This window comes from Symphalangus syndactylus, chromosome 8 (assembly GCF_028878055.3).
Source record: "Symphalangus syndactylus isolate Jambi chromosome 8, NHGRI_mSymSyn1-v2.1_pri, whole genome shotgun sequence".
NCBI lineage: Eukaryota > Metazoa > Chordata > Mammalia > Primates > Hylobatidae > Symphalangus > Symphalangus syndactylus.
The window spans coordinates 135,896,269-135,908,527 of record NC_072430.2 but is presented as its reverse complement, the minus strand read 5'-3'; the positions used below and the strand labels follow the sequence as shown (position 1 = coordinate 135,908,527).

The following is a 12,259-nucleotide window of genomic DNA, read 5'->3' as shown; positions in this document are numbered from 1 at the left end:
ACATTAAGCCAGGAGGGAACTATGGAGAGCCTGAACAAACACAAAAACAGCAGCAATGTGGGCAGGGAGGGAGGAAGCTCTTTCAGATCCCATTACCAGGCAAAGGACAGAGAAAAACCTCAGACGCTTCCCAGGTGTTCCCTGGAGTATCTTTCACTGAGATAGGAAATTCGGGAGGGGAGACCACCTGTGTGGAGGAAAAGTTGAGCCCGATTTGGACACAAATCTGGTGAAGCTGTCAGGCATTCATGGGGAGGCCAGAAGTCTGGGTTTGGAGCTTGAGAAAGGTCTCAGCTGATGGCTGGTCACAGCTCTACTCACTGGTTGAGATATTAATACAAAGGTGTTTTCTTTTTTGAGACAGAGTCTTGCTCTGTTGCCCAGGCTGGAGTGCAATGGCGTGATCTCAGTTCACTGCAACCTCTGCCCCCAGATTCAAGTGATTCTCATGCCTCAGTCTCCCAAGTAGCTGGGATTACAGGTGTGCACCACCACGCTTGGCTAATTTTTGTATTTTTAGTAGAGACGGGGTTTTGTCATGCTGGCCAGGCTGGTCTCAAACTCCCGACCTCAAGTAATCTGCCTGCCTCGGCCTCCCAAAGTGCTGGGATTACATGCCTGAGCCACTGCACCCGGCCTACAAAGGTGTTAAACCCTCTCATCACCAGGTTGGTCTGGGTATGCAACAGGCATTGGTATATGAGGTATAGCAGGGTCAGGGGTGCTGGTTGGGAGACTCCTCAGTACGCAGGGCATTGCACCAAGGAAGATGGCCTGGACACATGGCGGCAATGTGGGGAAAGCATAGGAATTTGCCAAGATGTAAGAAAATCACACTGGGGAGAAGGCAAGGGCTGAAGATGCTGAGCTTCAAGCCAGAGCCACAAGCCACACAACAGGAAGCTGCTGACAAAGATGGCTGAGGTGGAAGCAGGTGCCTTATAGGAGCCACATGTCTTGGGTCTTTTTACATTTAATGCTATAGCATCCATCACAAAATCAAAACCATTTTAATGCAAATTAAAATCACAAGGTTGGGCATGTTGGCTCACGTTTATAATCCCAGCACTTTGGGAGGCCGAGGCGGGAGGATCACGAGGTCAAGAGATCGAGACCATCCTGGCTAACACGGTGAAACCCCGTCTCTACTAAAAATACAAAAAATTAGCCGGGCGTGGTGGTGGGCACCTGTAGTCCCAGCTACTCAGGAGGCTGAGGCTGAGGCAGGAGAATGGCATGAACCCGGGAGGCAGAGCTGGCAGTGAGCCGAGACCGTGCCACTGCACTCCAGCCTGGGTGACGGAGCGAGACTCCATCTCAAAAAAAAAAAAAAAAAAAAAAATTAGCCAAGCGTGGTGACATGTATCTGTAGTCCCAGCTGCTTGGGAGACTGAGGTAGAAGGAACACCCGAGCCCAGGAGGTTGAAGCTGCAGTGAGCTTGGGCGACAAAGCAAGACCCTGTCTCAAAAACAAAAACAAAAAAAGCTTTGTATGTGTTTGTGGGAATGTAAGTTAGTTTAGCCACTGTGAAAAGCAGTTTGGAAGTTTCTCAAGAACTTCAAACAGAACTACCATTTGACCCAGCAATTCTATACCCAAAGGAAAATAAATCGTTCTGCCAAAAAGACACACGTACTCATATGTTCATGGCAGCACTATTCACAATAGCAAAGACATGGAATCAACGCAGGTGCCCATCAGCAGTGAACTGGATAAGGAAAATGTGGTACATATATACAATGGAATACTACGAAACCACAAAAAAGAACAAAAGCATGTCCTTTGTAGCGACATGGATGCAGCTGGAGGCCATCATCCTAAGCGAATTAACACAGGAAAAGAAAACCTAATACCGCACGCTCTTACTTCTAAGTGGAAGCTAAACACTGAGCACTAAAGGACGCAAAGATCAGAATAACAGATACCGGGAACTATTGGCAGGGGGAGGGTGGGAGGGGCAAGGTTTGAAAAACTAACTGTCAGGATTATGCTCACTACCTGGGTGATGAGATCATCTGTGCACCAAATCCCAGCGACATGTAATTTACTCATGTAACAAACCTGCACATGTACCTGCTGAGCCTAAAATAAAAGCCAAATAAATAAAGTGTTTTGACTTTTATTTCCAATGGGGCCTTAGCTGGAGTTGTTGAAGAAAAAGAGCATTAATTCTCAAATGGGCCATCTTTGTAAATAAGGATGCATTTAAATGGAAACCTCCCCATCCAAGGAATCCACAAACCCAGAGGTGCCACTAGGTCAGACTTGGGACTCATTAGGGGGCAGGAGCTCGAATTTCTACCTTAGGAGTTGGCACCAGATTCTGTCTCCTGGTCAGCCTGCTTTCTACCCACTCCTGCCCTTAGGGCAGAGGCTTGATGTGGGTGGAATGGCCCCCTCTCATGGCACATCTTTTCTCCAGCGTCTCTGCATTCACATTTGCCCAGGGGGAACAGGCGGTGAAGAAGAGAAAGACCGATGAAGGCACTTTCAACTGCTCTTGGCAGGCAAAATGTGTACTACACCATTAGAAACAGCAAAAAACAGAAAAGCCACCTAAATATCTCATAGAGGAATGCTGTTCTCAAATTAGAACTCTAAAAGATAAAGAAAATATACACATAAGTATTAATGATGTATACTTAAAGGCTCTAGAAGGATGCATATGAAACGCAGGCAACAGGTTCCCATGGGAGGGCAGGACGCGCTGAGTGAAGGGAGGGGATGGGTTTTCCTTCATTTACAGATAAAATGGTACACTTTCTAGCTAACACATTTGCGTAACACTAGCCCTAACCCTAACGCTAACCCCTTGTGCCCAGGGCTGACTTTCAATAGATCACAGCCAGGGAGCTGCTCTGCCACGGGTGAAACCCTGACAGCAGACCGTCATCCAGGAACAGCCTAGCACTGTGTTCCCTGCAAACAAACACGCCTATGTGACTTGCGTAATCTTAGAAAACAAAAAACTCAGCCTCTTGTGCCCTGAGGGATAACTTTCTCCCTTATTTCTTATGACTAAGTTGATGATAATATAAAATCTGATTTCTCTCATATCCCAGCAAGCCAAAGGCTCTGATAAGGTAAGGACTACAGAGAGACAAATGGGTTGGAGCAGCAATACGTGGAGTCAAAGTGAAAAGGCCACCTGGGACAGCTCTCGCCTCAAAGAAATGAATCCCGTCATTATAAACCCTCTGGGAGTGCCCAGATACCTGTGCCAGCTTCGATAACATGGGCAGCCTTCTGAATACAGCTAACCTGGGTGTGAACTAGGTGAGGGCAGAACCACACTTCTTTCCTCTTGTGGTGTTTCTACTGTGAGGTGCTCTGTCAGTGGGAGCCTTCCTCTCCAGAGAAGTGGTGACTAACAGGACTTGTGAGGCTGGGGGCAGACCTGGGCATCACTGCCCTGCCTGTCCTCTTCTGCTTTGGACAGAGCCTACCAGAGAAGACGTGTCAAGTCCGCTCCTCTGTGCCATCCCCATGGTGGCCCAGCAATGGCAGCAGGCTAGGCTTGGCCAGAGCTGTCCAGGACTGTGCAAGAATGCTTCTGTAATTCCCAGGCACAAGAGTAGGACCCCACCTGCCTACAAACAAAATCCACATTCTCAGCCAGGTGTGGTGGCTCACACCTGTAATCCCAGCATTTTGGGAGGCCAAAGTGGGAGGACTGCTTGAGCCCAGGAGTTTGAGACCAGCCTGGGCAACATAGTGAGCCCTCATCTCTACAAAAATAAAAAATAAAAATTAGCTGGGCATGGTGATGCAGGCCTATAGTCCCAGCTACTCAGGAAGCTGAGGTGGGAGGACCACTTGAGCCCAGGAGGTCAAGGCAGCAGTGGCCCCTGATTGTGCCAATGCACTCCAGCCTGGGTAACAGAGCGAGACCCTGTCTCGAAAAAAAAAAAAAAAAAAAGATCCACATTCTCCAATATAAGCTTTGTCAATACCAACAGTGATATTTTCATCTCCTTTTTCCTTTACTCTTTTGTCCTATTTTTCAATCAGTTCAGAACTCAGGGGGAAAGAAGGGCTCGATTTAATGGGCCCTTTTGAATTTTTAACAGTGAGTAAGTTGGTAGAAGCCCAGATTCTTGTTAACTGCCAGATATAAAAACCAGTATCAAGTGTACCAAATTTTATAGACATCAATGGTTTTGTGAAAGGGCCCAGCCAAGCTCCTTTACAGTATGTAATTAGCAGTAACATTCAAGCTCAACAGAGCACCTGACAGCGAGCTGACCCAAGACCGCTCTATGAAGAAAGCTGATCTATGCCACGTATTTATCTTGAAATTGATGGCCTTCTGTTGGGCCCTAGAGCAGAATTTATCCCTTTAAAAAATCAGCAAAAAAGCAAGCAATCTTCTTCTCCTTCCAAATCCTAAATCCTATCAGTCCAGTCACTGGACATTGCATCTAAACTGTTTCTTAACTTCCTTCTTCACACATTGTAAATCTGAACTCGAGACAGATATCGTAAATCAACTTTATATATGCATGCCTAGTCAACAACAATACTCTTTTATACTTTGACAATGACCCCCCATCCGCTTTTTATCATCTTGTTAGAGAAATCAGCTAGAAACAGTAAAAGGCTTTTGCAGCTTTTATTGCGTGTTCCTAAGCCAATGATTCAGTAGAAGAAGAATGGTTATCACTAAGCTAAACATAACTCATCCTCCCTCCCCTGGTTTCCAGTGGTTAGACAAAGTCTGTATTTTGCTGCTAACATAATAGTCAGGGGTGGTAGGACTGTCCCCTGACAGATGGCACTGATAACTTCTCGTGGGATAACCAGCTGTGTTGTACCCCTGCTCCCTTTTAAACCGTGCTTAATAACATGTCATCAGTTTTTTCTTTCTTTTGAGACAGGCTCTCATTCTGTCACCCAGGCTGGAGTGCAGTGGTGCAATCTCCTCTTGCTGTAGCCTCAACCTCCCAGGCTCAAGTGATCCTCCCACTTCACCTCCTGAGTAGCTGGGGCTACAGCCACGCACCACCAAGCCCAGCTAATTTTTTTTTTTTTTTTTTGAGACGGTGTCTTGCTCTGTCGCCCAGGCTGAAGTGCAGTGGCACGATCTCAGCTCACTGCAAGCTCCACCTCCCGGGTTCATGCCATTCTCCTGCCTCAGCCTCCCAAGTAGCTGGGGACTATAGGCACACGCAACCATGCCCAACTAATTTTTTTGTATTTTTAGTAGAGACGGGGTTTCACCATGTTAGCCAGGATGGTGTCGATCTCCTGACCTTGTCATCTGCCCGCCTCGGCCTCCCAAAGTGCTGGGATTACAGGCGTAAGCCACTGCGCCTGGCCTAATTTTTGTATTTTTTGGTGGAGACGGGTTTTCACCATGTTGCCCAGACTGGCCTCAAACTCCTAGGCTCAAGCAATCTGCCCGCCTTGGACTCCCAGTGTTGGGATTACAGGTGTGCACCACTGTGCCCGACCAACATCAGTTTTAAATAAACTGGGTACGTCACTCCTCCTATAGAAGATGGGAATATAAGGATGGCTTGTATATATAAGATATAATGGGATTTTATAAACTCAACCTAGAAAACACTAAGTCTTTGATGAATTAACAAATAAATGGGAAGGAGGAAGAAAGGAGTGCTCCTAGTAGACACAGATCCTGCCATGCTAATTGCTATGAGAAAGCCACAGTTTTCGGTAAGCACACTCTGCTTCCTAACTGTCCAAATGTTAACTGGACAGTGGACAGAGGGTCAGCCATATTCTCGGGGATGTGGCTTCAAGTCCTTCTTCTGAGGGGCTCATGAGGAAGTTACTTTTCTAAGACTTGCATATCCAATGGTGACTTTACCGACCTTTTAAAAATGGCTGATTCTCTAAGATTTTGGCACACTAAAATCACTGTGGCCACTGTCCCAAAGACTCCGCTTCTACCATTTGTCTGTCCACGTGTGTGGAACAGCTGACAGAGCCAGCCGTTCTGAGATATTTCTGTTAGGCTGAGAGGAAGTGGTCAAGGCCGCCTGCTCTTTGGCACATGACTATGTGCTTTCTATGAAGATCCATAGAAACTGCTGACCCAAGAGACTATCCCTGGGTCTTAGCACCAGGAATAACTGTGTGAAGCAGTTGTCTGACCATCCAGTTTAAAAAAAAAAAAAGCATTTAAATTTGTTTTTAAATTATGTAAGTAATACACCCACTTGGAAGAAGCCTGAAGGGTAGAAAACTTTAGCAGCACTGAAATGGTCTATTTCAGGCCACATGTGGCAGACTTGTGAGTGTTTGTTTTATTGTCATGGTTCCTAGCCTGCATATGCAGCACATATGTTGTTTTGGATGCAGGAAATATTACATAATAAAAGTTATGTAACTGCCCTCTCCTGCTTTATAAGCACTGGGAATCATGTAACTGCTCATGTTTCCCTTTTTGCACAGACTGCTAGAAAGCTCAGAGCCCAGTCTGCAGCCTACCTCTCTGGAGAGGCAACTCACAGCATGCATTTTTTGTACCAGCCTTAGCCCTTGCCTACTTTTATTTTTCCCACCCTTATTTTCCCTTAACCACAATTTCTTTACTTATTTTTATTTTCTACCTTCTTGTTTCTCATATTTATGTTTTCTCATATTATAATAAACTTCTTCAAATCTACTTGAGAATTAGGTAGGGTATACATTTTCTTTTAAATACTAAAAAAAAAGGCTTCTGTTTATTAAGACTCTAATATTACAGTAATGTGCAAACCCTTACTTAAAAGCTGTGGCTCTGACCCACAGGGGTGCCTCAGGATCACACAGGAGCCTCATTCCAAATCTACACAGCTGGCTTCATAGGGCTTCACCCACCCAGCCTGTGAATGGGGCAGCAGGTTGGTGTGAGCTCCTGGTCCGTGGGTTACTGTATTTTGAAGACTTCGAGAGACAATGGTGTCTCCCCTGGTTAAGAACGCCTGCCTCAAAACCATGGGCCTTCAGGTGTGCTAGTCTAAGGAGGACACACGATCACCGATGTCATATTTGGCCTAGGTGATTCAGGGATGCATAACCTGAATCTAATTATAAGGAAATATCAAACACAAAAGGAGAAATGTTCTATTTTTTTTTTTTTTTTTTTTTGAGACGAAGTCTTGCTGTTGTCCCCCAGGCTGTAGTGCAATGGCACGATCTCGGCTCACTGCAACCTCTGCCTCCCGGGTTCAAGCGATTCTCCTGCCTCAGCCTCCTGAGTAGCTGGGACTACAGGTGCCCACCACCATGCCTGGCTAATTTTTGTATTTTTAGTAGAGATGGGGTTTCACCATGTTGGCCAGGCTGGTCTCAAACTCCTGACATCAGGTGATCCACCCCCACTCTTGGCCTCCCAAAGTGCTGGGATTATAGGTGTGAGCCATTGCGCCCAGCAAAATGTTCTATTTTTTTTTTAAAGAGGGAAAATTATATTCTTCTAATATGTTAATGTCATGTAACTCAAAGAAAGGCTGAGGAAATATTCGAGATTAGAAGAGGCTAAGAGCTGTGCCAACTCAATGTGACAATTGACCCTAGATGACCAGAGGACGAGAAATGCAATGAAGGACATTGACTCAACTCCCAAAATCAGAAAATGGATGGTAGATAAGAAGGCTGTATCAATGTTAAATTTACTGAAGTTGGTAACTGTATAGTTATATGAGAGAATATTCCTAACCTTAAGAAATACACACTGAAGTATTTAGGAGTAAAGAGTCATAATATCTATAATTTATCCTCAAAAAGTTCAGAAAACAGATTTTGTGTGTATGTGTGCATGTTCACGTGTGTGTAGAGACACAAAAAAGGAAGAGGCCAATGCTAACAGCTGGTGACTCTGGGTAAAGGGTATACCAGTGTCCTTTGTGCTACTTTTGCAATTTTGCAATTATTCTAAGTAAAAAGTTAGGGAAAAAAAAAAAAGTGCCCCTGCTTTAGACCACACAACTTCCACTATGGCAGTGCTTTTAAAAAAGGAGAATAAAGTTTCCATCCACTCCTACTGATCCCCAACCCTGGGAGCCCCCACTGAATGGCTGCAACTGGTAGGCAGAACACGCCTCTCTCCTCACTCTCCCTAGGAGGCCAGCTTTCAGCTGTACCCTTTTCAAAAACAGATTTTTTTTTTTTTTTTTTGAGACGGAATCTCGCTCTGTCGCCCAGGCTAGAGTGCAGTGGCGCAATCTCGGCTCACTGCAAGCTCCGCCTCCCCGGTTCATGCCATTCTCCTGCCTCAACCTCTCCGAGTAGCTGGGATTACAGGCGCCTGCCACCACGCCCGGCTAATTTTTTTTTTTGTATTTTTAGTAGAGATGGGGTTTCACCGTGGTCTCGATCTCCTGACCTCGTGATCCGCCCACCTCGGCCTCCCAAAGTGCTGGGATTACAAGCGTGAGCCACCGCGCCCGGCCTCAAAAACAGATTTATTTTCCTTCTAGGAGTTTCTAGACTTCAAAAGCCAGCTTAGATGCAGCCTCTTCCATGTTATTTTTTCATGCTATTTTTAAAGTTACATTCTTTTTAAATTTGGGGGGATAGACCACGGGCACCCTGCCCTGAGCGCGGAGCCTCACCGTCCCAGGCCTCGTGAAGTCCACACTATGCGCCAGGCTCTGCCGCATCTGGTTACTGAACAGGCGGACACAGACGTTCTGGAGGTACTCAGGGGTAATCTGCAAGGAGGACACAAAGACATCTGGTGATGGCATGAAACTCACTGAGGGACACCTGAGGCACGCTGGCAATTATTAGAGTGGTCTCTCAACAGCTTTTTGTAAGGCATGATGATGAGGTATATAAGCCAGAAAAATAATCATTTGCTTTAACATCAGAGCTCTTGGGAGGAGTGAAAGCACCGGCCCTGACAGAACAAGGTGCTAACACACTGCAGGTGTGCCCATGAGACATCAGACTGCAAATTATCTGACTCCACTTCAGCTATCTCCACTGTCATGTAGAATAAACAGATCCTAAACCATTTTGGTAAATTCATGTAACAAAGTCACTGAACAACCATAATGTGGGGGAAAGAGAGCCAAGCTTCAAATCTGAAGATCAGGGCTTAAGTCCTGGACTCGAGAAGACCAACAGCTCTGCCTCTCGCTTTCCACACCTTTACTGTAACAGCCACAGTGAGCAGGTAAATGAGGTCACCGATATGCCTAGCACATGACAGGTGGCTTGGCCAGTGCTTGCTGAATGAGTGATGGAAACGCTTTTAATCAACTATGCAGTGCTCGACAACGTGCGGCTGAGCTGCTGTCGCCATCAACGCTGCTGGATCCTGCATTCTCCTTTAGCATCTCTTGTACCTCTCTCACCAGCTACGAGAATTCAGGATTGACATACAACATCGAAAGTGGTCATCTTGGAATTTTTTTCATCTATTTTCTTTTTAGAAAAATAATGTATGCACATTTCAATGTACAAGTACCACAACCTCTCCTGAATCCCACCCTTTCCCCACAAACCAATCCCTGCGAATAACGACTATTAAAAAGTGTACATCCTTCCACACTTTTTTCTAGGCATGATAATTGAAAAAGAGCCTCCTCTTCCGCAGCTTCATGATTCCACCTGGGGGAACTTCCACATGGCAGTAGAAGCGGCTGCTCTCCCACCCCTTGCTCATCCACTTGCATGGGAGGAAGGCCATCCCCTGGACTGCGTGGGAAGCAGGGCTACTCCACCCCTGGGGAGCTGGAAAGGGCTGGGCCCTTTTCTCTCCTCCTAGGCCTCCTGCCTATCTGCTAGAAACTTCTGGTCTGCTTCAGCCACATAAAAGACTCTGTCCATCCTGTGGCAGAGGTCTGTCATCCTTTGTTACATAGCTACATGTGAAGTGACTCAGAAAAAGGAACCCCATCCCAGGGCCAGACCTCCTATATTATCCTGAGTCCATTCCTTCTGAATTCCTACAGCAAATTTCTATAGTATCAAAATTTAAACATTCCTTTTTCAGGCCTGGCATAGTAGCTCATGCCTGTAATCCCAGCACTTTGGGAGGCTGAGGCAGGCAGATTACTTGAGCTCAGGAGTTTGAGACTTGCCTGGGTAACACAGTGAAATATCATCTTTAATAAAAGTAAAATAAAAATTAGCCAGGCATGGTGGCACACACCTGTAGTCCCAGCTACTCAGAAGGCTGAGGTGAAAGGATGGCTTGAGCCTGGGAGGTCGAGGCTGCAGTGAGCTGGGATTGCACCACTGCACTCCAGCTAGACAACAGAGTGAGACCCTGTCTCAAACAAACGAACAAAAAACATACCTTTTTCATCTTGTATTTTTAACCTTTCTTTCTATACTTATTCCTTCCCTACAACTAGAAACATGTTCACATATATTTCATATTAAAAACATACCTTCCCCGTCTTCTACCCTAGATTTTCTTCTTCTTTTCACCCTAGATCCTTATCTATCAATCACCCTCTCAACAGCTTCTCTTTACAGCCAAGGTCCTAGAAAAAACCGCTTGCGTTTACTGTCTCAACCTACCTTCAACTTTCAATACAATGTGACCAACTTTCCACCTGTGTTCCTCCATGGAAACTCATGTGGCAAAGCTCACAACCAGTGAACTTCTAAGTGTCAAAAACACTGGATACTTTTCAGGTCTCTTCTTCTGGAGTTTTCTGTGGCTTTTGAGACTTTGGATCAAACCCTCAGTTCTGAAACTGTTTCCTCCTTTAACTTCTGAAACTGCTAGCAGAACCATTTCTCTAACAAGCCAATCTGATCATGTCACTTTCTTGCTTAAAACAGGAGAATGAGGAAAGAAAATGGATGGCTGACCAAAACAAACAAAACAAAACAAAACAAAACAAAATATATATACATAGCCAAGAATAATACATGAAAATATACTCAGCCTCATACATAATTAAAGAAATCTAAATTAAAATATGCAGAATGCCAAGTTTTACTTACCAAACTGACAAAGATTTCAAAGTTTAATCCTATTTGGTGTTGCCATGTGTGGAGAAATAGGTACTGTCATACACTACTGGGGGAGTAGACATTGTTGACATTTTAGGACAAATAATTTGGCAACCTCTATCAAAATGCTCATGCCCATACCTTTGCCCTAGCAATTCCACTTTTAGAATTTTATCAAGATGTACAGTATACACAAGGATGTTCACTGCAACATTTTTTGTTATAGCAAACAAAAAAACAAAAAGTCTAAATGTTCATCACCAGAGATCTGATAATGATTCACCCTTATAATGCAATTGTGTATATGAATTAAAACAAATGAGGTGGATCTGGTCATATGGAAAGATCTCCAAGATATATCGAAAGAGAAATAGCAAGGTTCAGAAGAGTAATGAATCATATGATCCCAACTAAGGGTACAAATGCTGTATGCATGTGTGTACACACACACACACATACACACACACACACAAACGCTGTATGCATGTGTACACACACACACACACACACACGCATATGCAGAGAAATGTTCTAAAATAATACACAAGACAATGTCAGTCTTGAACATCAATAAGGAAATGAATCTACAGCATTGTGGTGAAGGAGCTTTTGCTCCTTACTACACGCTTCTCTGAATTGTTTCAATCTTTTACCGAGACAACGCGGTTCTTTTACATTAGGAAGGCTAGTAAACAGTCCAGCTTTCGGCCGGGCGCAGTGGCTTACGCTTGTAATCCCAGCACTTTGGGAGGCCGAGGCGGGCGGATCACGAGGTCAGGAGATCGAGACCACGGTGAAACCCCGTCTCTACTAAAAACACAAAAAATTAGCCGGGCGTGGTGGCGGGCGCCTGTAGTCCCAGCTACTCGGAGAGGCTGAGGCAGGAGAATGGCGTGAACCCGGGAGGCGGAGCTTGCAGTGAGCCGGGATTGCACCACTGCACTCCAGCCTGGGCGACAGAGCGAGACTCCGTCTCAAAAAAAAAAAAAAAAAAAAGAGTCCAGCTTTCCTCCTCTGACCCATCTTTTTTTAAATTAAATTAAATTTATTTATTTGAGACACAGTTTCACGCTGTTGCCCAGGCTGGAGTGCAATCTTGGCTCACTGCAGCCTCTGCCAGCCAGGTTCAAGAGATCCTCCCGCCTCAGCCTCCCGAGTAGCTGGGATTACAGATGTGCTCCACTACACCTGGCAAATTTTTGTATTTTTAGTAGAGATGGGGTTTCGCCATGTTGGCCAGGGCTCTGGTCTTGAACTCCTGACCTCAGCTGATCTGCCCACCTGAGCCTTCCAAAGTGCTGACATTACAGGTGTGAGACACCATGCCTGGCTAAT

General features: G+C 45.3%; 1 protein-coding gene across 14 annotated transcripts in view; it reads right to left on the bottom strand.

Annotated features, from left to right (window-relative positions):
- ARMC9 (armadillo repeat containing 9) overlaps positions 1-12,259 on the bottom strand; it is a 203,459-nt gene that overhangs the window by 151,906 nt on the left and 39,294 nt on the right. For all 14 annotated transcript variants that reach the window (XR_010122244.1, XR_010122243.1, XM_063645291.1 and 11 more), the window contains one exon: positions 8,563-8,661. Coding sequence is in view for 12 of the 14 variants with exons in the window: in XM_063645291.1 (XP_063501361.1) it covers positions 8,563-8,661 (99 nt within the window). In the remaining 2 variants the exon portion in view is untranslated. The remainder of the gene's footprint in view (positions 1-8,562; positions 8,662-12,259) is intronic.